We start from the raw sequence: 20,840 nt of genomic DNA on the forward strand, positions 1-20,840 counted from the left end.
CATGGCTGATTCAACTCCTTTGCTGACCTCAACGAGGCCAACTCTGATCACACCATTTAAATGGCCCCAACTCTGGTACTCCAGTCTCCTTTACTCTTTTCTATCATTTCTCTTTCAGTAGCACTTAGACACTTTTTAAAAATTCTATGTACATTAATTATGTGGCATGTTAACTGCTTGTTATTTGTCTCTCTTGCTAGAATGTGAACTCTGAGGAGACAGGAATATCTGCCTACACCAAGTGTCTAGGACTGCTATACACGAAATTGGCACCAAATGCTGAAAGTGTTAAGAGTGTGCCATTGTCTGCTAACTGTCCCTCAGCATCCATTCTTCTTCTATTTCTTTGTTTATTGACTTCTTTATTAATTTTAATTCCAGTGTCATTAACATAGTGTTGTATTAATTTTAGGTGTACAGTAGACTTATTCAACACTTCCATACTGCCCAGTGTTCATCATGACAAGTGCTTTCCTTAATCTCCATGTTTTACCCATCCCCCTATTCCTGTCCCCTCTGGTAACCATCAATTTGTTCTCTATAGTTGAGTCTGTTTCTTGGTTTCTCTCTCTTATTCTAACTTTGCTTGTTTTGTTTCTTAAAGTCCACATTTTAGTGAAATAATATGGTATTTGTGTTTCTCTCACTGACTTTTTTTTTCTATAGCTCCATCCATATTGTTGCAAATGGCAAGATTTCATTTTTTTTTTAAAGATTTTATTTACTTATGCATGAGACACAGAGAGAGAGAGGCAGAGACACAGGCAGAGGGAGAAGCAGGCTCCATGCAGGGAGCCTGATGAGGGATCTGATTCCGGGACTCCAGGATCATGCCCTGAGCTGAAGGCAGATGCCCAACCACTGAGCCATCCAGGCATGCCTGATTTCCATTCTTTTTATGGCTGAATAATATTCCATTGTATATATACCACATCTTCTTTCTTCATTCATCTATTGATGGATACTTGGACTGCTTCCATATCTTGGCAATTGTAATAATGCTGCTATAAACACAGGAGTGCATGTATTCCCTTGAATTCATGTTTTTGTATTTTGGGATGAAATACCAGATAGTATGACTACTGGATCATAGGGTAGTCCTATTTTTAACTTTCTGAGTACCCACCATACTGTCTTCCACAGTGGCTGCACCAGTTTGCATTCCCACCAATAGTGCACCAGGGTTCCCCTTTATCCACATCCTCACCAACACCTGTTTCTTGTGTATTTTATTTTAGCAGGTGGGATTTTGACAGGTGGGAGATGCCTGTGCTCTTTTCTAGGATTTTTATGCTTTCAGGTCAATCTATTTTTTAAAAAGATTTTATTTATTCATTTGAGAGAGAGAGAGAGAGAGAGCACGTGTGAGCTGGGGGAGGGGCAGAGGGAATCTTAAGTGGAATCTCCAGTAGACTCCACACTGAACAAAGAGCCCAATGCAGGACTCAATATCATGACCCTGAGATCATGACCTAAGCTGAAATCATGAGTCAATGCTTAACTGACTGAATCACCTAGGTGCTCCTCAGGTCAATTCATTTTGAGTTTATTTTCGTGTATGGTGTAAGAAAGCGATCCAATTTCTTCTTTTGCATATAGCTGACCAGTTTTCCCAACACTGGGAAGAGACTGTCTTTTTCCCATTTGATATTCTTTCCTCCTTTGTTGAAGATTAATTAACCATATGATTGTGAGTTTATTTCTGGGTTTTTTATTCTGTTCTTTTGATCCATGTGTCCATTTCTGTGTTAGTACTATACTGTTTTGATTAGTATAGATTTGTAATATAACTTGAAGTCTGGAACTGTGATACCTCCAGCTTTGCTCTTCTTTTTCAAAACTGCTTTGGCTATTCAGGTCTTTTGTGGTTTCATATAAACTTCAGGGTTTTTTGTTCTAGTTCTGCGGAAAATGCTGTTATTTGGTAAGGATTGCATTAAATCTGTAGATTGCTTTGGGAAGTATAGACATTTTAATGATATTTGGTCTTCCAATCTATGAACATGGAATGTCTTTCCATTTCTTTGTGTCATCTTCAATTTTTTTCATCAGTGTTCTATAGTTTTCTGAGCAGAGGTATTTCACTTTTTTGGTTAGGCTTATTCCTAGGTATCTTATTTTTGGTCCAGTTGTAAATGGGATTAAATTCTTAATTTCTCTTCCTGCTGCTTCATTATTAATATATAGAAATGTAACAGATTTCTGAGATTAAACTGTTCTCAGAGGGATACCTTTTTTGGGTTTTGGTATTTATGTTATGCTAACCAAGAATAGACTACCACATCAAAAGAGATGAATATTTTAGAAGTCCACAATATAGATAACTAAAGGCTTTCAGGCAGGTTGTACCAATTTATGTTCTAACTAATAATATTTTGGAGTATCTATTCATTACACCTTTGGTATTTGGTATTATTAATTAAAAGTGATGCCAGTATCATTTAAAATAATTTGTTTATTCAATACATGAAAAATAGTATCTTATCTTAATTAGTATTTCCCTTGATTGCTTGTGAGGATAAAGAGGTATATTTAAACCAACTGTAGTTTTTCTGGTCATATACTTTATTTTTACTGGGTCCCATAATGTATTCAATTTAGTAAATTAATTGACCATTTTCAATTATTATTATTTTTTAAAATTTACTTATTTGAGAGAGAGAAAGAGAAAGAGAAAGAGAGAGAGAGAGAGAGTACACGGGAGCAGGGAGCAAAGGCAGAGGAAGAGGGAGAAGCAAACTCCCCGCTGAATAGGGAGCCTGACTCTGGCCCTTCCTGGGATCATGACCTGTGCCAAAGGCAGCTGCTTAACTGACTGAGCCACCCAGGTGCTCCATTCGATTATTAATTTAATCCTCACAATATTGAATTAGGAAACCCCATACCACAGGGAATAATTGCCTCCCTTCCATTATGAACAATGATTAGACTGACACTTGACTCTCAGCCCAGAGCTCTTCCAATGTGCCATGCCCTCTGACCCCTCTGTGACATCAGACACTCTGTGCCTAACACCGAACGCCCATCAATCAGCTCACCCTCTGCCCTCCCTTCCTAGAAAATCTCTAAACAAAACAGGCAGGAATATGGACAGCGAGGCTCTGCTTCTTTATTCCAATCTAAGTCTGCTAACAAATGGAAAATACTTTCATTCTAAGTTCATCAAATGCTACTGAAATGTTGGCATGGTATAGAAAAAAATATCAGATGAAGGCTAGTCCGGATATTAAAATAATTAGAGTCTAGTTACATATAATCTAAGTTCAGTATTACTTTCAAAAAGGCACTCATTTAAAATATATGTAGTCAGCATTATGATGTTCAATAATTATATTATAGGATATATAAAAGAGAAAGGATACCTCCTTTACATAAAAAGCACATAGGGTGATCACAGAGCTTAACATGCAAGTTAGGACATGTTTAAGAGTGGAAGAGGTGGGGAATGTTAAATCACTCAGGATCCTGGAACAACAGGTGCAAACTGGGACCTTCCCAGGCAAGTTGGGACGTATAGGCCCCCCACTTCTGGTAAACCATTGAGACAGTGCCATAAAATATTCTTTCTGTTCTTATTTGTAATCACTTCATCATTGTTGAAGATACTAATGGAATACATATTTATTTTATTTTATTTTCTTCCATGTTATGAAAAAATGATTCACTGCCAATAAGACTCCTATAGGTTTGGCTATGAAGCCGAAAAGGATTGAAAGCTTTGTACAATTATCACTGCTAATCTGAAACACACACATGAATGCACACACACAACACATACCAAAGAAACTCACAAAAACCAAAATGAACACACATACAAGTGTGTGTACCTTTGGGCACAAATACCTGCTTATTTTACTCTCAATTCTCTCAGTTGGGATATCAATCTCTGAAGAAGCCAAATAAATTGTTCGTTTTCAACAGCTTCTCAAGTCAAAATACCATCTTTTGCTACCCTGACCTAAGATAACTTCCCTTTATTCTAGGTAGAAATTTTCTCCCTTAAGAAAACCCTAAAGGATAAAACCAACAACTTCTGGTGAATGGCAGGACTTACATTTATAATGATGCCATTAGAATATTAGAAAGTTAGGTCAGAGAAAGGCAAGGGAGGGCTGACCTTATAAATTGTAAATATTTACTTTAAAAATAAATTTACACTTCTAGATTTTATTATGAAATAGCCTTAACATAGACTATACTGCTTTAAATTTTCTGTAAGTAAAACATAGCTATCTAAGCCTAGGAAACTCAACTTTGAAGTTAAGCTATTGATCTGCTCTCCCAGATTGCCAGGAAATAAAAGTGCTTTTTAATATGCAGCAAAGAGGCAGAGGGAGAATCAGCAAAAGATTCTCTGGGAAACAGCGAGAGCCGCATTCAGTAGGGAGTGCCCATTGCTCTCTGTATTGAGCTCCGCAGCCCTGCATTCAGGTCGGGATGGTAAAAGCTTGACAATGTAAATATCCAATAGGGGCTCTTTTTGTTTAATAAACAGACACCCCAGACATTATTCCAGCATTTATTTAGTAGAATCATTGTGAAACAGGTGCCTCACATCAGAACCACAAAAAGTAGGAGAGAGCTGGGAATAGATGCAAAACTGTGTCTCTAAGAAACACACAATTCCTCCTGTTACATAGGAGATACATAAACTGATTTAACTAAAATATTTGGTTTGAGGGGGATTCCTGGGTGGCTCAGCAGTTTAGCTCCTGCCTCAGCCCAGGGCATGGTCCTGGAGTCCCGGGATCAAGTCGCACATCGGGCTCCCTGCATGGAGCCTGCTTTTCCCTCTGCCTGTGTCTCTGCCTCTCTCTATGTGTCTCTCATAAATAAACAAATAAAATCTTTAAAATAAATAAAATAAAATAAAATATTTGGTTTTGACTGCTTTGTAGATATTGTCAAAATGACAAAAAAAGTCTTAGCTTTGGTATGAAACAAGGCCATAGCCGCTTTCACCACTCCAAGAAGGTTTACAGTGGAGGTACTCTGAAGACACTTTAAAATTCTAAACCTTGATATAAATGAACACCAGTTCATCACATTCAAATTATGTACACACTCATGGTTTTCCAAATTGTCATTTGTGCATGTTTTTCTTTTGTGAATCAATTTACTGTTATTTTGAGATGTATCACTGTGGTCCATTCTATCAAGCTGCAGTCACAGGCAAATGCCAACTAGAAATTCATCAACATTTGTGAAATTATATAAAAATGAGATGGATGTTGTTTGTCAATCAATTTTTGTAAGTCTGAACTGTTTGAGGATAATATTTAACTTAAAATTTTAAGGATATAAAACTTCATATTTTTAGCAAAGGAAAAAGTCAGGGAAAAGATCAAAGCAAAGGGAACAGAATTGAGATTAGAAATCCATTTTAAGCCAAAATGACAATGTCTTCATAAGTTAATATTAATCCTTTAATTATAAATTTCAAAGGTTTAAGTAGTTTCTATGACCTTAGCTTTGAATAATTATGCCATATGGAGCTTTTCTTAAATTTGAAAAAGATGCTGAATTGTTGCTCAAAGCCTTTTAATGACTTCAGGTTGGCACAATTCCAGTATAATCCTTCAGACACTATTAAAATTACAGACCAGGAACCCAAGCTGGTAAATGCTATGTCAGTTTCACAAGTGCTTTCTACTCAGTAGAGTACGGTGTGGAAAATGTTTGATGTGCTCCTATATTTTTAAATATTTAATTTTTAATATGTTTTCAAATTTTGTGAAGCTTACAATAACTACTTATAGTAGAGAATTCACAAAGGAAATGATGGATGAATTTACACTAAACACAAATAAGATCTTTTGTGTATCATAAAGTTAAATGATAATAAAAGGCAAGCACCAAAAATATCTGCCACAAAGGTAAGAATTTTTTCATCCTGTAAGGCGATAAGAAAAACATTAGAACACTAACAGAAGAGGGATCCCTGGGTGGCGCAGCGGTTTGGCGCCTGCATCGGGCTCCCAGTGCATGGAGCCTGCTTCTCCCTCTGCCTGTGTCTCTGCCTCTCTCTCTCTCTCTCTGTGACTATCATAAATAAATAAAAAATTTAAAAAAATATTAAAACGTAAATTAAGAACAACAAATTATTTTTAACAAAAAAATACCAAAAATTAAAGAAAAGTATTAGTGGTAAGGATTGGCTAGATAAAATGGATATTCTGTTGTGGAAAATATAAAATAGTACAACTTTTCGGAAAAGCGATCTGACCCTCTAATTCTATTGGGATCTTAACCTAAGACAAAAACAATGGAAATGTTGACAAAAATATACATATGAAGATGTTCATCTCTGCATCAATGTAGGCAATTTTTTAAAAGCTAAATGTTTAAAAATAAGAGAATACTCCAATACACTATGCTGCATCCATAAAATGGAATATCATGAAACAACGAACACTATATTTTCAAAGAATCTCCAATGACATTGGAATATTCTTTGTATGACTTTTCAAAAAAGCAAAACACTGCACTGTTTATTTAGTGTGATCTCAGTCTGCTAAACTCACATAGCAATTTTACACATACATTAAATTATCACTATTGGTTATCTCTAGTTGGTGGTAGTAACAGGAAATTTTACACTTCTCTGTTTCCCATATTTTCTAAAATAGCTTCTTATTTCAAGAAAGGTTATTTAAAAAATAACTGAGTAGATTTCTGAAACAATGGTAAATTATAAATACCAAAGTTTTAATCAAACTTCTGAAAATGACCCACTACCATCACCTAGTAACAGTCTAATTTTTCAAAGGCTCATGTTTTTTGTGGACTCTGTTTCAGTTTGGTTTAAAAAGATTTTTAAAAGGTGAGAAAAGAAGCTTTCACTTTACAAATGTCAATCACTGACTCTTTTGGAATCTCTATTTCATGTCTTGTGACCTGCTGGAGGATTTCATGCTTCTTTTAAAGCCACCGAAGATGTCGGCAAGGCCTGAGCTGCTGCTGACAGAGACACAGGTAGGGACTCAGGGATTCCTTCATATCCTCAACATTGTAAGTCCAGTGGCAAAACCCAGACCCACAGGGAATGTTCTGTCCAGATTATTTATTATTCTGGTGTTATTTTCCTCTCTGAACCTCAATTTTATGAGAGAAAATTAATTTCTAAACCCCTCAATTCTGACAGGATTCTGAGCTTCTGGCAAACATTTTAGTTTGCAGATTTAAACATGATAAAACATTAAACCTTTTATAAAATACAGTAGAAGAATTCAAGTAGCACTCACAATCGCACAACAGGCAGCAACAGGATTCTTTACCAGTTTACTAGTGTTAATTCAGGTTCTCATATTAAGAACTCTACTGATGCGTGTACAAAAAAATAAAACTATGTCTGAAAAATATTTTATGCAATACATTTAGTTTACTAAATAACATGGAAGAAATTACCACACTAAAAAAAAAAAAAAAAGATATGAATATAAAGATGTATCCTGTCTCATCTAAAGTATTTATATGGGTTGAAATCAAATGTGGATGAATCAAAACCAATGTCTTATTTATTCATATTACCATTCCCATAGCTAGGCTGAATTTCTCAGTTCATCATCATTCTCTCATTTTCTCAACATTTATCAGTGTCTGCTTTGGAGGAGACGCCAACGCATGATCCTGGGGCTTTAGAAACCAGCATTTCACAAGGACTGCTTTCAGGGAACTCAGCCAGGTCTTCCTGCACTTAGAAATGCTGAACTCCTTTCATTAGTTAAGTAAAAACATTTGTCAATCAGAAATACAAATTGCTTTTCACATTAAGAGCTCAGCACTTGTATTTTATCATTGGACCTTGGGATTGGTTAATTCCACCAACTCAACAAAAACTAAACTCATGGCACTGAACACTAGCCTAGGTAATGCTCTCATCCCTTTCTCCAGACTCTCCATCTGCCAACACATTCCTATGTCCTGATGAACCCTGCTGGCCCCTTTAACCATGGGGGCTAAAGTGCTACCATGCTAAAACACCATTTCTATCTTCTTGTGCTACTTGGGTTCTCAGTTCAATTCAGGAGCATTCCATTCTTCCAGACTCATGCTGCCATCCTCCCTTCTGTATCTGCAGAACTCCAATTCTATCTGGGCAAATTCCCTTACACCTGCTTCCTTCTAGCCACATTCCAGCCCAGCCCAAAGCCTGGCTATTTCACTTCTCCTGGAATTCCTTACTCATAAGAATGCTATTCTTTACTAAAAGCATAGATGATATCAGATAGAAGGTCCTTGCAAGTCTCATCACAGACCCCCTTGTATCTTTACCAGTTCTCTCCTTCCTTCCTCCCTCCTTGGAAGTCATGGCTCCTATAATTCACTCACTCAGTATATGCTAGGAGGGTACCTATCAGGTGCCAAGTTTTCTAAACACTAGCAGTACAGAAGTGAACAAGGCAGACAAGGTCCTGCTAAAAGAGCTTATATTCTAATGTGGGGGATGGGGATGAATAGAAAATAAACAATCAGAAAAATGAAAAGATGAGTCCAGATAATGAGATGAGCTATGAAGACAATGGGACCACTGAAGGTGGTAGAGCTGGACACAACTTTAGAGAGAGAGGTCAGGGAAGGATATGGAGCAGTACAGAGTGAGGAGAAGGAAGATGGCCACAGAAAATCTGGGGGAAGAACATCCCGACAGAGGGGTGGCAGGTGTCAAGGCCTGGAGGAAGGAGAGCACTAGGCCTACTCCAGGAACAGGCCAAGGTCTCCTGAGGCTGGATGCCTGTGGCCAAGGAGTGAGGGTGGGCCTGTGCTGGTCTTCCATCCACACCTTCCTGCCTCAGGTGATGGCCCTCCGGTGTCTATGGCTCTCTGCATCACTAAGCAATAGCTCTCCATTAGTCTCTTCTTGTGTACTGCAACACAATTTCAGCCTAAAAATATACTCCCTTAAGAACTACACCTTCCTTTTAATACCAGACATATTCACGAATCTCCACTGCCACACTTATCTACTGAGACTCTGTTTCTGTCCACAGTATTCCTTTCAGGGCTCTATCCAAGATCATCAATGACTTCTCACTTTCAAATCCCGGGACCTTTCCTCCACCCTCAGCCTTCCTGATTTTCTGTCACATTCTTGAAAATCCACCTTTCTAAATATTCTCTTCCTTTGTTTCCATGAAAATACATTCTTCTCAGATTCCTCTTACCTTGAGGACCCTTCTTTGACTGTTTCCTCCCTGACCTCTTCAATGAAATTCTTCCTTCACAGCTGCCTGTTTTCTTCCTGTAACCCTCTCTTGAACAGGCCCTCTCTGTGGGTGACCCTTACAGCTGTTTGTTCCAGTCCTGCCTTCTCTTATGATTATCTACAAACGTTCTTTCCACAGCTAGAGAACATCACAGCTGGGCAGAGCAGAGGCACTTCAAAGCCAACAAGTTCATCGCGGTACATACCTTCTTCCTCCCCAAACCAGACTTCTACCTTCCTGATTTATGAACAGTCGGGTTATATTTCACAAGTCTAATCAACCTCACAACTATAATCAATGCCATTTCTGAAATGATTTTCAAACATGTCCCCTTTGTCACTGCTATGCTCTCACTGCCCTCCAGCTCCTCAAACGTGCCCTCAGGGGCCTCCTGCCTGCGTGAATCTGGTCCCCACCAACTCCTACTGAGAGGGCATCTGAAAGATTTTCCTAAGAAACACTTGAATCTTGACATTCAGGGCTTAACAACTTTTGGCAGCTCCTTATTGTTTACCCAATGAAGCTAAAATACTACTACAGTTTGGGAGACTTTCAGTGATCTCGAGCTATCTTTTAGCCTGAACTAATCACTCCCTTTGATTAACCTCTATGCCATGCATGTAAATGGCTTTGCTCTTGCTGTTGTTATTCCTTTGGCTTAGAATGCCATCTTGCATATCTATTACTGATATCTAGTAAAAACAACATCTCTTCCAGTTAATTTTCCCTCATTACCTTAATAGGAATAATTTCCCCCAATTCACACTCCACCTTGCATCATAGTCATTTTTGTACCTGTGTATGTCTTGGCGTCACTATTATTTTATGATTCCTTGAGAACAGTGCCTTTTTTTTTTTCTTTTTCCTGTGTATCCCCACAGTGTCTGGGATAATGCCTTTCTGGGTTATAGAAGAGTTTCCAGAAATGTTTGCCAAATGAATCACTAATGGTTTCTAATACTGATTTTTTTTTTCATTTTCTGTAACCTGCTAATTAGTTACAACACATATAAACCTATACTGGAAAAAGTTCATCTTCTACTAAAGAGACACATTTGAAATGTGAATATGTAATGAAAGAAAATTAAGGCCAAACTTGTATGTTTTATAAGTCTGGCTTTGTTATGTCCAATTTCCTTAAATTAGTATGCACTGGTACACATGCCATTTAAGAACATTTAGAAATACCTCGAGCTGTTGGCAGAGACAAATGGAGCCAAGGCAAGGCATGATAAGAGTCGCCAGAGAGAGGGGTGCCTGGGGGGCTCTGTCGGTTGAACATTCAACATGTGATTTTGCCTCAGGGTCCTGGGATAGAGCCTTGCATGGGGTTCTTTACTCAGTGTGGAGTCTGCTTGTCTCCCTCTCCCTCTGCCCTTCCCCCCTGCTTGCACATGCTCTCCCTCTAAAATATACAAATAAGTCTTAAAAAAAAAAAAAAGAGTCAAAAGAGAGAATACTATTTTCACTCTTCATCAGTCTCATTGATCTGCTATCGTTGGAGGGTAAAACTGTCCAGATAAGGAACTTTTCTAAGATGTGTAAAAGGCATCTCAACTGGAACCCACCGCCAGTGGCCCTGCCTCCTGCTTCAGCCATCTTCCTTCAGCTGCCAGAAGGCTGACTCCATTGGTCCACTGGCTCCAGCAAGTCTCCTCGGAATCACCCTTGACTGCTCAACAGCATGCCTCTCTCTTTCTGTCTTCCGCCTCACATCAGAACCAATAGAGGATGCCATCAGTTCCACCTTTAGAAACTAATCTGACTCTCATCAGGTTTCACCCTTGGCTGCTGTTGCCCAGGCAGAGCCTCTGTCAACTGGTCTAAGTTCTGGCAGTGGCCTTTTAACTAGTCTCCCTACTTCCTTCCTTGTCCTCAATTCAGTCTCTTCTCAGCATGCACAGAGAGATCCTATTCAAATGTGAACCAACACATTCTACTTCACTGCTCAAAACCTGTGAAGCCTCCTGACTCCCAGAGAGTCAGAGCAAAAACCCTGAGGTTCATCCCCTGAGGTTTCTTCCCTGACTTCATTACCTCCTTCTCCTCCTTCTCTTTGGTCTCCATTTCTGGCCATAACAGCCTTCTTGCTTTCCTCCAAGAAGCCAGGCTCACTTCTGCCTCTTTAGAATTTTCTTCTTATTTATTTCTGGGTTCAGAACTATGCTGCCAAGGGCAAAGTCTGCTGAAATCTGAGTCTCGGATAAATTAAGATACTATAAAAGAAGCACCTTAGGATCACAATCCATGTAAAACTAATGGAGCAGTGCTTAGAATGGTGGTGTGTGTTTTATGAAGGCATAACATTTAAAGATGAAGAAAAGGTGAAAAAAAGTAAGCAGAACTGGAAGATTCTTAGATTACCATTTTCAAGTTCTTCGATCTCAAGATTAGATTGGTCTAAAGGAACTAAAAAGGCAACTGATAGTTGCTATGATTAATAGCAATTCACATTTACTACCCAATTAAAAAGTTTCTTCCTTTCTAGAACAGTGAAAGAATATTTGAGATTGTACCTGGAAATTCAGTCAACCCAAGATATGCAAACATTATATTGACATATATATCAAAAATGTATCAATTCAAAAGAAACTTTCCTTAATTTGAAATAGTAATCTGGGAAACTATGTCATCATTTACATTATGCTGTTACAAAGTTCCAAAAGATTGTGAAATAGAGAAATGACTATTAGAAAACTGAAGAAAGATCTGAAACCTAGACTTAACCTAGGAAAACTTAGGGCTACAGCCCAAATATGCCTACTCAGTACAATACTGGACAATATTACACATTGTTTTATCACAATGTGCATTTAATCATTATGGAATGGGATATTCCACACTATCCTCTCCATGGACATTAAGGGAAAATAGGAAATCTAACTCCCTGGATTATTTTTGTGGAGCTTAAACATATAGCAAGATAGTTAAATTGCTCATTTGAACAGTTGGTAAATTTCAGTAGTTCTATGCCTACCACATTTTTGAGATTAGGTGCAAGGTGGCAGCAGTGTGGTCCAAGCACAGGTTTCAGGGGCCTGTACAAACTCAGCTAGATAGCTCACCTTTTCCAAAGTCACTTCTGTCTCAGCAGCATGAGTCTTTTTCAGCTCCATCTTCATCTTTTCTGACTCAGCCTTCAGTTTGTAGACAGTAGTCTCGTGGTCCCTCGCAGCTCTTTGTTTTTCCTCTTCACGAAGAAGACCGAGCTCTACTAGCTGCTGTTTCCGCTGGGAGTTCACGTGAATCAGCTCTTCTCTCAGCTTATGAACTTGGGCCTCCATGTCAGCAATAACCTTGTGTTTAAAAATGGAAAAATGGGTAGAGGATATGAATGGGAAAAATCATAAAAGGAGAATCGCAAAAGGTTAACATACAAGTTCACTCTTTCCTTCCTCTCTCTCCTTCCTTCCCTCTTTCTTTACCCTCATCACTTATTCTCCCATCCCATGCCATTCTCTCCTAGCTTAGACATAAAATTCTACCTAGAATGTTTTACCATATACAACATGTTTAGTTCTATTTGCTTCAAATATCTATGTAAATGGAGTACTATGTAAATGTATTCTCATGCAATGTGCTTTTTCAAATATTCAACATTATGTTCCTAAGATTCATCTAGTATTTGCTATGGTATTTTTGTTTTTATTTCATTGATATCAGATCTTACTTCATGATGCATGCTATATTCTTGGGTTTACTTTATATTCCTTCTCTTGATTTATTTTCAGTATTTAACACATTTTTTTAGAAGATTTTATTTATTTACACCACCTAACCAGCTTTGCAAGAAATATAAAGGGGGACTCTGTAAAAGAAAGAGGAAGCCCAAAGAAATAATTCACAAAAACAGGGACTGAATAGGTATTATGATGACACTAAATTCATATCTTTCAATAGTAACTCTGAACGTGAATGGGCTAAATGATCCCATCAAAAGACACAGGGTTTCATACTGGATAAAAAAGCAACATCCATCTATTTGCTGTCTACTAGAGACTCATTTTAGACCTAAGGACACCTACAGCCTGAAAATGAAAGGTTGGAGAACGATTTATCATTCAAATGGTCCTCAGAAGAAAGCTGGGGTACCAATCCTCATATCAGATAAATTAGTTTATCCTAAAGACTGTAGTAAGAGATGAAGAGGGACACTATAATCATACTTAAAGGATCTATCCCACAAGAGGACCTAACAATCAAGAATATTTATGCCCCTAATGTGGGAGCTGCCAAGTATATCAATCAATTAATAACCAAAGTAAAGACATACTTAGATAATAATACTCTAATACTGGGAGACTTCAACATGGCACTTTCTGCAAATGACATATATTCTAAGCACAACATCTCCAAAGAAACAAGAACTTTAAATGATACACTGGACCAGATGGATTTCACAGATATTTATAGAACTTTACATCTGAATGCACCTGAATACACATTCTTCTCAAGTGCACATGGAACTTTCTCCAGAATAGACCACATACTGGGTCACAAATGAGGTCTCAACCGATATCAAAAGATTGGGATTGTCCCCTGCATATTTTCAGACCATAATGCTTTGAAACTTGAACTCAATCACAAGAAGAAATTTGGAAGAAACTCAAACATGTGGAGGTTAAAGAGCATCCTGCTAAAAGATGAAAGGGTCAACCAGGAAATTAGAGAAGAATTAAAAAGATTCATGGAAACTAATGAAAATGAAGATACAACCGTTCAAAATCTTTGGGATACAGCAAAAGCAGACCTAAGAGGGAAATACATTGCAATATAAGCATCCCTCAAAAAATTGGAAAAAACTCAAATACACAAGCTAACCTCACACCTAAAGGAACTGGAGAAAGAACAGCAAATAAAACCTACACTAAGCAGAAGAAGAGAGTTAATAAAGATTCGAACAGAACTCAATGAAATAAAGACCAGAAGAACTGTGGAACAGATCAACAAAACCAGGAGTTGGTCCTTTGAAAGAATTAATAAGATAGATACCATTAGCCAGCCTTACTAAAAACAAAAGACAAAAGACTGTAATTAATAAAATCACGAATGAAAAAGGAGAGATCACAACCAATACCAAGGAAATACGATTTTAAAAACATATTATGAGCAGCTATATGCTAATAAATTAGGCAATCTAGAAGAAATGGACACATTTCTGGAAAACCACAAACTACCAAAATTGGAACAGGAAGAAATAGAAAACCTGAACAGGTCAATAACCAGGGAATAAATTGACGCAGTCATCAAAAACCTCCCAAGGCACAAAAGTCCAGTGCCAGATGGCTTCCCAGGGGAATTCTATCAAACGTTTAAAGAAGAAACAATACCTATTCTACTAAAGCTGTTCTGAAAGACAGAAAGGGATGAAATACTTCCAAACTCATTTTATGAGGCCAGCATCACCTTAATTCCAAAATCAAAGACCCTACCAAAAAGGAGAATTATGGACCAATATCCCTGATGAACACAGATGCAAAAATTCTCAAGAAGATACTAGCCAATAGGATCCAACAGTACATTAAGAAGATTATTCGCCATGACCAAGTGGGATTTACCCCCAGAATGGAAGGCTGGTTCAACACTCATAAAGCAATCAACGTGATAGATCATATCAACAAGAGAAAAAACAAGAGCCATATGATCCTCTCAATAGATGCAGAGAAAAGCATTTGACAAAATACAGCATCCATTCCTGATCAAAACTCTTCAGAGTGTAGGGATAGAGGGAACATTCCTCAGCATCTTAAAAGCCATCTATGAAAAGCCCACAGCAAATATCATTCTCATGGGAGCCTTTCCTCTAAGATCAGGAACACAACAGGGATGTCCACTCTCACCACTGCTATTCAACATAGTACTAGAAGTCCTAGCCTCAGCAATAAGGCAACAAAAAGAAATAAAAGGCATTCAAATTGGCAAAGAAATCAAACTCTCCTTCTTTGCAGTTGACATGATACTGTACATAGAAAACCCTAAAGACTCCACCCCAAGATTGCTAGAACTCATATAGCAATTTGGCAGTGTGGTAGCATACAAAATCAATGCCCAGAAATCAGTGGCATTTTTATACACTAACAATGAAACTGAAGAAAGAGAGATTAAGGACTCAATCCCATTTACAATTGCACCCAAAAGCATAAGATACCTAGGAATAAACCTAACCAAAGAGGTAAAGGATCTATACCCTATAAACTATAGAACACTCCTGAAAGAAATTGAGGAAGACACAAAGAGATGGAAAACTATTCCATACTTACGGATTGGAAGAATTAATATTGTAAAAATGTCAATGCTACCCAGGGCAATTTACACATTTAATGCAATTCCTATAAAAATACTGTGGACTTTTTTCAGAGAGTTGGAACAAATAATCTTAAGCTTTGTGTGGAATCAGAAAAGACCCCGAATAGCCCGGGGAATATTGAAAAAGAAAACCAGAGCCAGGGGCATCACAATGCTGGATTTCAGGTTGTACTACAAAGCTGTAACAAGACAGTGTGGTACTGGCACAAAAACAGACACATAGATCAGTGGAACAGAACAGAGAACCCAGAAATGGGCCCTCAACTCCATGGTCAACTAATAGTCGACAAAGCAGGAAAGACTATCCACTGGAAAAAGGACAGTATCTTCTATAAATGGTGCTGGGAAAATTGGACAGCCATGTGCAGAAGAACGAAACTAGACCACTCCCTTGCACCATACACAAAGATAAACTCAAAATGTATGAAAGATCTAAATGTGAGACAAGAATCCATCAAAATCCTAGAGGAGAACACGGGCAACACCCTTTTTGAACCTGGCCACAGCAACTTCTTGCAAGATACATCTATGAAGGCAAAGGAAACAAAAGCAAAAATGAAATATTAGGACTTCATCAGGATAAAAAGCTTCTTCACAGCAAAAGAAACGGTCAACAAAACTAAAAGACAACCTACAGAATGGGAGAAGATATTTGCAAATGACATATCAGATAAAGGGCTAGTATCCAAGATCTATAAAGAACTTATTAAACTCAACAGCAAAGAAACAAACAATCCAATCATGAAATGGGCAAAAGACATGAACAGAAATTTCACCAAAGAAGACATAAACATGGCCAACAAGCACATGAGAAAATGCTCCGCACCACTTGCCATCAGGGAAATACAAGTCAAAACCACAATGAGATACCCCCTCACACCAGTAAGAAGGGTGAAAATTAACAAGACAGGAAACAAGAAATGTTGGAGAGGATGTGGAGAAAGGGGAACCCTCTTGCACTGTTGGTGGGAATGTGAACTGGTACAGCCACTCTGGAAAACTGTGTGGAGGTTCCTCAAAGAGTTCAAAATACAGTTACCCTACGAACTGGCAATTTACCCCAAAGATACAGATGCAGTGAAACGCCAGGACACCTGCACCCCAATGTTTATAGCAGCAATGTCCACAATAGCCAAACTGGAAGGAGCCTCGGTGTCCATCGAAAGATGAATGGATAACGAAGATGTGGTCTATATACACAATGGAATATTACTCAGCCTTTAGAAATGACAAATACCCACCATTTGCTTCCATGTGGATAGACCTGGAGGGTATTATGCTGAGTGAAGTAAGTCGGAGAGGGACAAACATTATATGGTCTCATTCATTCAGGGAATATAAAAAATAGTGAAAGGGAAAAAAGGGGAAAGGAGAAAAAATGAGTGGGAAATATCAAAGAGGGTCACAGAACATGAGAGACTCCTAACTCTGGGAAACGAACAAGGAGTAGTGGAAGGGGATGTGGGCAGGGGCATGGGGTGACTGGGTGACTGGCACTGAGGGGGGCACTTGACAGGATGAGCACTGAGTGTTATGCTATGTGTTGGCAAATCAAACTCCAATAAAAAATATACAAAACAAAAAATTATTGAAAAAAAAGATTTTATTTACTTATTCATCAGAGACTCAGCAAGAGAGGCAGAGACACAGGTAGAGGGAGAAGCAGGCTCCATGTAAGGAGCCTGATGTGGGACTCAATCCCAGGACCCTGGGATCACGCTGTGAGCCAAAGGCAGATGCTCAACTGCTGGGCCACTCAGGTGTCCCTAACTCATTTATCTTTATACTTTCTTCTTGTCCTTTTTTTTTTTTTTAATAATTTTTTATTGGTGTTCAATTTGCCAACATATAGAATAACACCCAGTGCTCATCCCATCAAGTGCCCCCCTCAGTACCCATCACCCAGTCACCCCCACCCTTTCTTATTTTCTGATTTATTGACTTAAGACTATAATCCGCCTCCAACTACTGTATCGGTTTAATCTCTCAGGTGTAGATAAATAGTATTATCATTCAGCTCAAAATATTTTTTAACTTCCTTTATTATTTTCTGGTTTATTTATATAAATGGTTTATTTATATAAACCATTTAGAAGCATATTTCTTAATTCTCAAGCATATGGGGCATATTAGTTTCCTGAGGCTGCGATCACAAGTACCCCAAACTAGGTGGCTTAATGCAACAGCCAACTACTCTCTCACAGTTCTAGAGATTAGTAGTCTGAGATCAAGGTGCTGGCAGGGATGATTCCTTCTGAAGGCTGAGAGAGAGAATCTGTTCCACTCCTCCCTTCTAGTTTCTCATTTCTGCTTGCAATCCTTGGTATTCCTTGGTTTGTAGACACATCATTCCAATCTCTGCGCCAACTTCAAATGGCTTTTTTGTGTATCTGTGTCTCTGGATCCAAATTTTCCTCTTCTTTTAAGGACACAGGTCATCTTGGGTCTTTAGAATGTAATTAGTGCCTTTATAAAATGGGATTAGCGCCTTTTCAAAAGGAACTAAGAGACCCCTTGCCCTTTCCACCATGTGAGGATACAGTGAGAAAGTGCTAGCTATGAACCAAGAAGAGGGTCCTCATCAGAACACAACCATGCTGGTGCCTTGATCTTTGACTTCCCAGCCTCCAGAACTGTGACAAATGAATTTCTGTTATTTATAAGCCACCCAGCCTGTGGTATTTTGTTATAGAAGCCAAAACAGACTAAGACATGTAGTCCAAGAAAAAGAGACATGCAAAGATTTTATCTAAGTTAGTCTGATTTGAAAGCCTTTGTTTTTTATCACATACTATACTGTATCAAACTAGTAAGAACTTTTTATAAAGAATGAAACTTACTGTATTTTATTAATTTATTCTTATTGTGCACCTCTATGATTAGAACAACATTGCCTCCCACAGTTGCAAGGTCATAATGTCTTTATTAAAAATAAAAAATGAGCAAAAAAGTTTGCTTTCCAAAACCACTGACACCAACTCAAACTCAATTTCTATCTTTGTCAAAGTACGTAAAAATATTTTTAATGGTATCATCACTGTCTGGGTCTTACTTTGCCTTTTCCTATACCTAATTTTACTTCTTCATTGCCTTTTTATTAGTGTATTTGTCACTTTTAGTGGCTCTTTGATATTTCATCATTGCAGGATATTGTAATTTACTTAATCATATTATTCTTGGATATTTGTCTTTTTCCCATTAGTCATTATTATATATGAGACATCTATGAATAAATTACACTGGTATTTTGCTTTTAGGTTATATTATCAAAATTCTTTGGTCAAAAGAATAGCTTTCTAACTTTTTTTTCCAGATTGTTCTACAGAAACAATGAATCCATTTCTAGTGTGAACAATGTGGATACATGGGCCTGTTTCTCCACACCCTTGCTACTGCTGTACTTCATAATTTTGTATATTTTCATTAGTTGACTAGGAATGTGATGATAATTTAAGGACGGTATTTTAAATTGCTGGCACATTGGTATAAACTGGCACTAGTCCAATGATGGTTTTCAAATAGAAAAACTATAATGAAAAATGTAAATGTATCAACTAATTATGGAAGAAATAAACATTAAATGAAAGAACCTAATGCTGAAGACTTCCCTGGGGTATTTAATATTTCAGTCCTTAGCATGTGCTGATAACTACAGTGATGGAACTGCCAAGATCAATCTAGAATAGATGTGTTCATTTTTCTTTAATATTATAAATAGTGAGCTAGAAAGCTTCATCTGTCTGACTGATATAAAAGAGTAGAATTACAAAGAAATTTTACAAATTAATAAAGGCTGTATCTGTAGGAAACACTGTAAGGACAACTTTTTTTTTAGTGGAGTTCAATTTGCCAACGTATAGCATAACACCCAGGACTCATCCCGTCAAGTGCCCCCCTCAGTGCCTGTCACCCAGTCACCCTAACCCCCATCCACTTCCCTTTCCACCACCCCTTATTCGTTTCCCAGTTAGGAGTCTCTCATGTTCTGTCTCCCTCACTGATATTTCCCACTCATTTTTTCTCCTTTTCCCTATAATCCCTTTCACTATTTTTTATATTCCCCAAATGAATGAGACCATATAATGTTTTGTAAGGACAACTTTTAATCAAGCTGATTTTAATTAACAGTTAAAAACATACAGACCAGAAAACATGGAAGCAACCCAAATGTCCATCAACAGATAAATGGATAGGCAAAGTGTGGTCTCTGCATACGAAGCAATATTATTCAGCTTAAAGGAAGAAGGAAAATTCTGCCTTATGCTACAACATGGATGAACCTTGAGGACATTATGCTAAGTGAAATAAGCCACTCACCAAAAGACAAATGCTGTTGATTCCACTTACTTGAGGTGCTTAAGGTAGTCAGAATCATAAAGACAGAAAGTAGAATAGTGGTTGCTGGGGGCTGGGGGAAGGATTGGAGGATTACCGTTTAAAGGGCATAGAGTTTGAATTTTATAAGAGTTCTGAGGATGGATGTGGTGATGGGTGCACAACAATGTGAATGTATTTAATGCCACTAAGTTGAACACTTCAAAATGGTTAAGATGGTAAATTTTATGTTATGTGTATTTTATAATAAAAAGATGAATTACAATAAACCCCACCAAAACACTAAACATGCACACCAATTTCCTTGGAAAGCTAATGACTCTTGAAAGCACCCTGAATCTGATAATTTTGGCAGAAGAATTGAGAGTTTGAAACACCTAATAAATGATTATGGATTGCCAGGATTATCATCAAAGCAGTCCCAAACAAAATTTAAAAATACAAATTATGAAAGCAAAATGTAGCTAAATTGGGAACACATTCATGGTTAAGAAAGAATCATTTGGACTATCTTGCAAATTGAAAAATTATTCTATAGGTAATCTTGGAATAACAATACATTAATAAGTTGATGTATTAGGTTACTCTGTACTTTCACAGAAAGTTTATGAGCAATCACCACTACTGGCTGAAATATTTCCAATGTGCTACTCTTTAATTTATAATTATATATAATTCACTATTTGTTAGCATCTATGATGTAGAAGCCATTGTAAGTGACTTCTAGAAAAAAAATTTTCCTAAAGACTTGCGACTGTGATATATAAGCTACACACACACACACACACACACACACACACACACACGGCATAGAGCCAGAAGAGAAGACAAAGTGCCATAAAAGTTCAAAAGAGGGAACAGTTTTTTTTTGAGCTAGGAAGAATTCTGGAAAACTGAATAAAATTGAATGCATCTGAGGTGGACTTTAAGAGACAAATTAGTACCACTTGGGGTCAGGGACAAATATAGGACATTTCAGGCAGAAAGAATGAG

General features: G+C 37.7%; 1 protein-coding gene across 4 annotated transcripts in view; it reads right to left on the reverse strand.

Annotated features, from left to right (window-relative positions):
• Window positions 1-20,840, reverse strand: part of CEP112 (centrosomal protein 112) — a 399,815-nt gene that overhangs the window by 140,430 nt on the left and 238,545 nt on the right. For all 4 annotated transcript variants that reach the window (XR_005364290.1, XM_038546802.1, XM_038546803.1 and 1 more), the window contains exon 21: window positions 12,272-12,502. Coding sequence is in view for 3 of the 4 variants with exons in the window: in XM_038546802.1 (XP_038402730.1) it covers window positions 12,272-12,502 (231 nt within the window). In the remaining variant the exon portion in view is untranslated. The remainder of the gene's footprint in view (window positions 1-12,271; window positions 12,503-20,840) is intronic.

Source organism: Canis lupus, chromosome 9 (genome assembly GCF_011100685.1).
Source record: "Canis lupus familiaris isolate Mischka breed German Shepherd chromosome 9, alternate assembly UU_Cfam_GSD_1.0, whole genome shotgun sequence".
Taxonomy (NCBI): domain Eukaryota; kingdom Metazoa; phylum Chordata; class Mammalia; order Carnivora; family Canidae; genus Canis; species Canis lupus.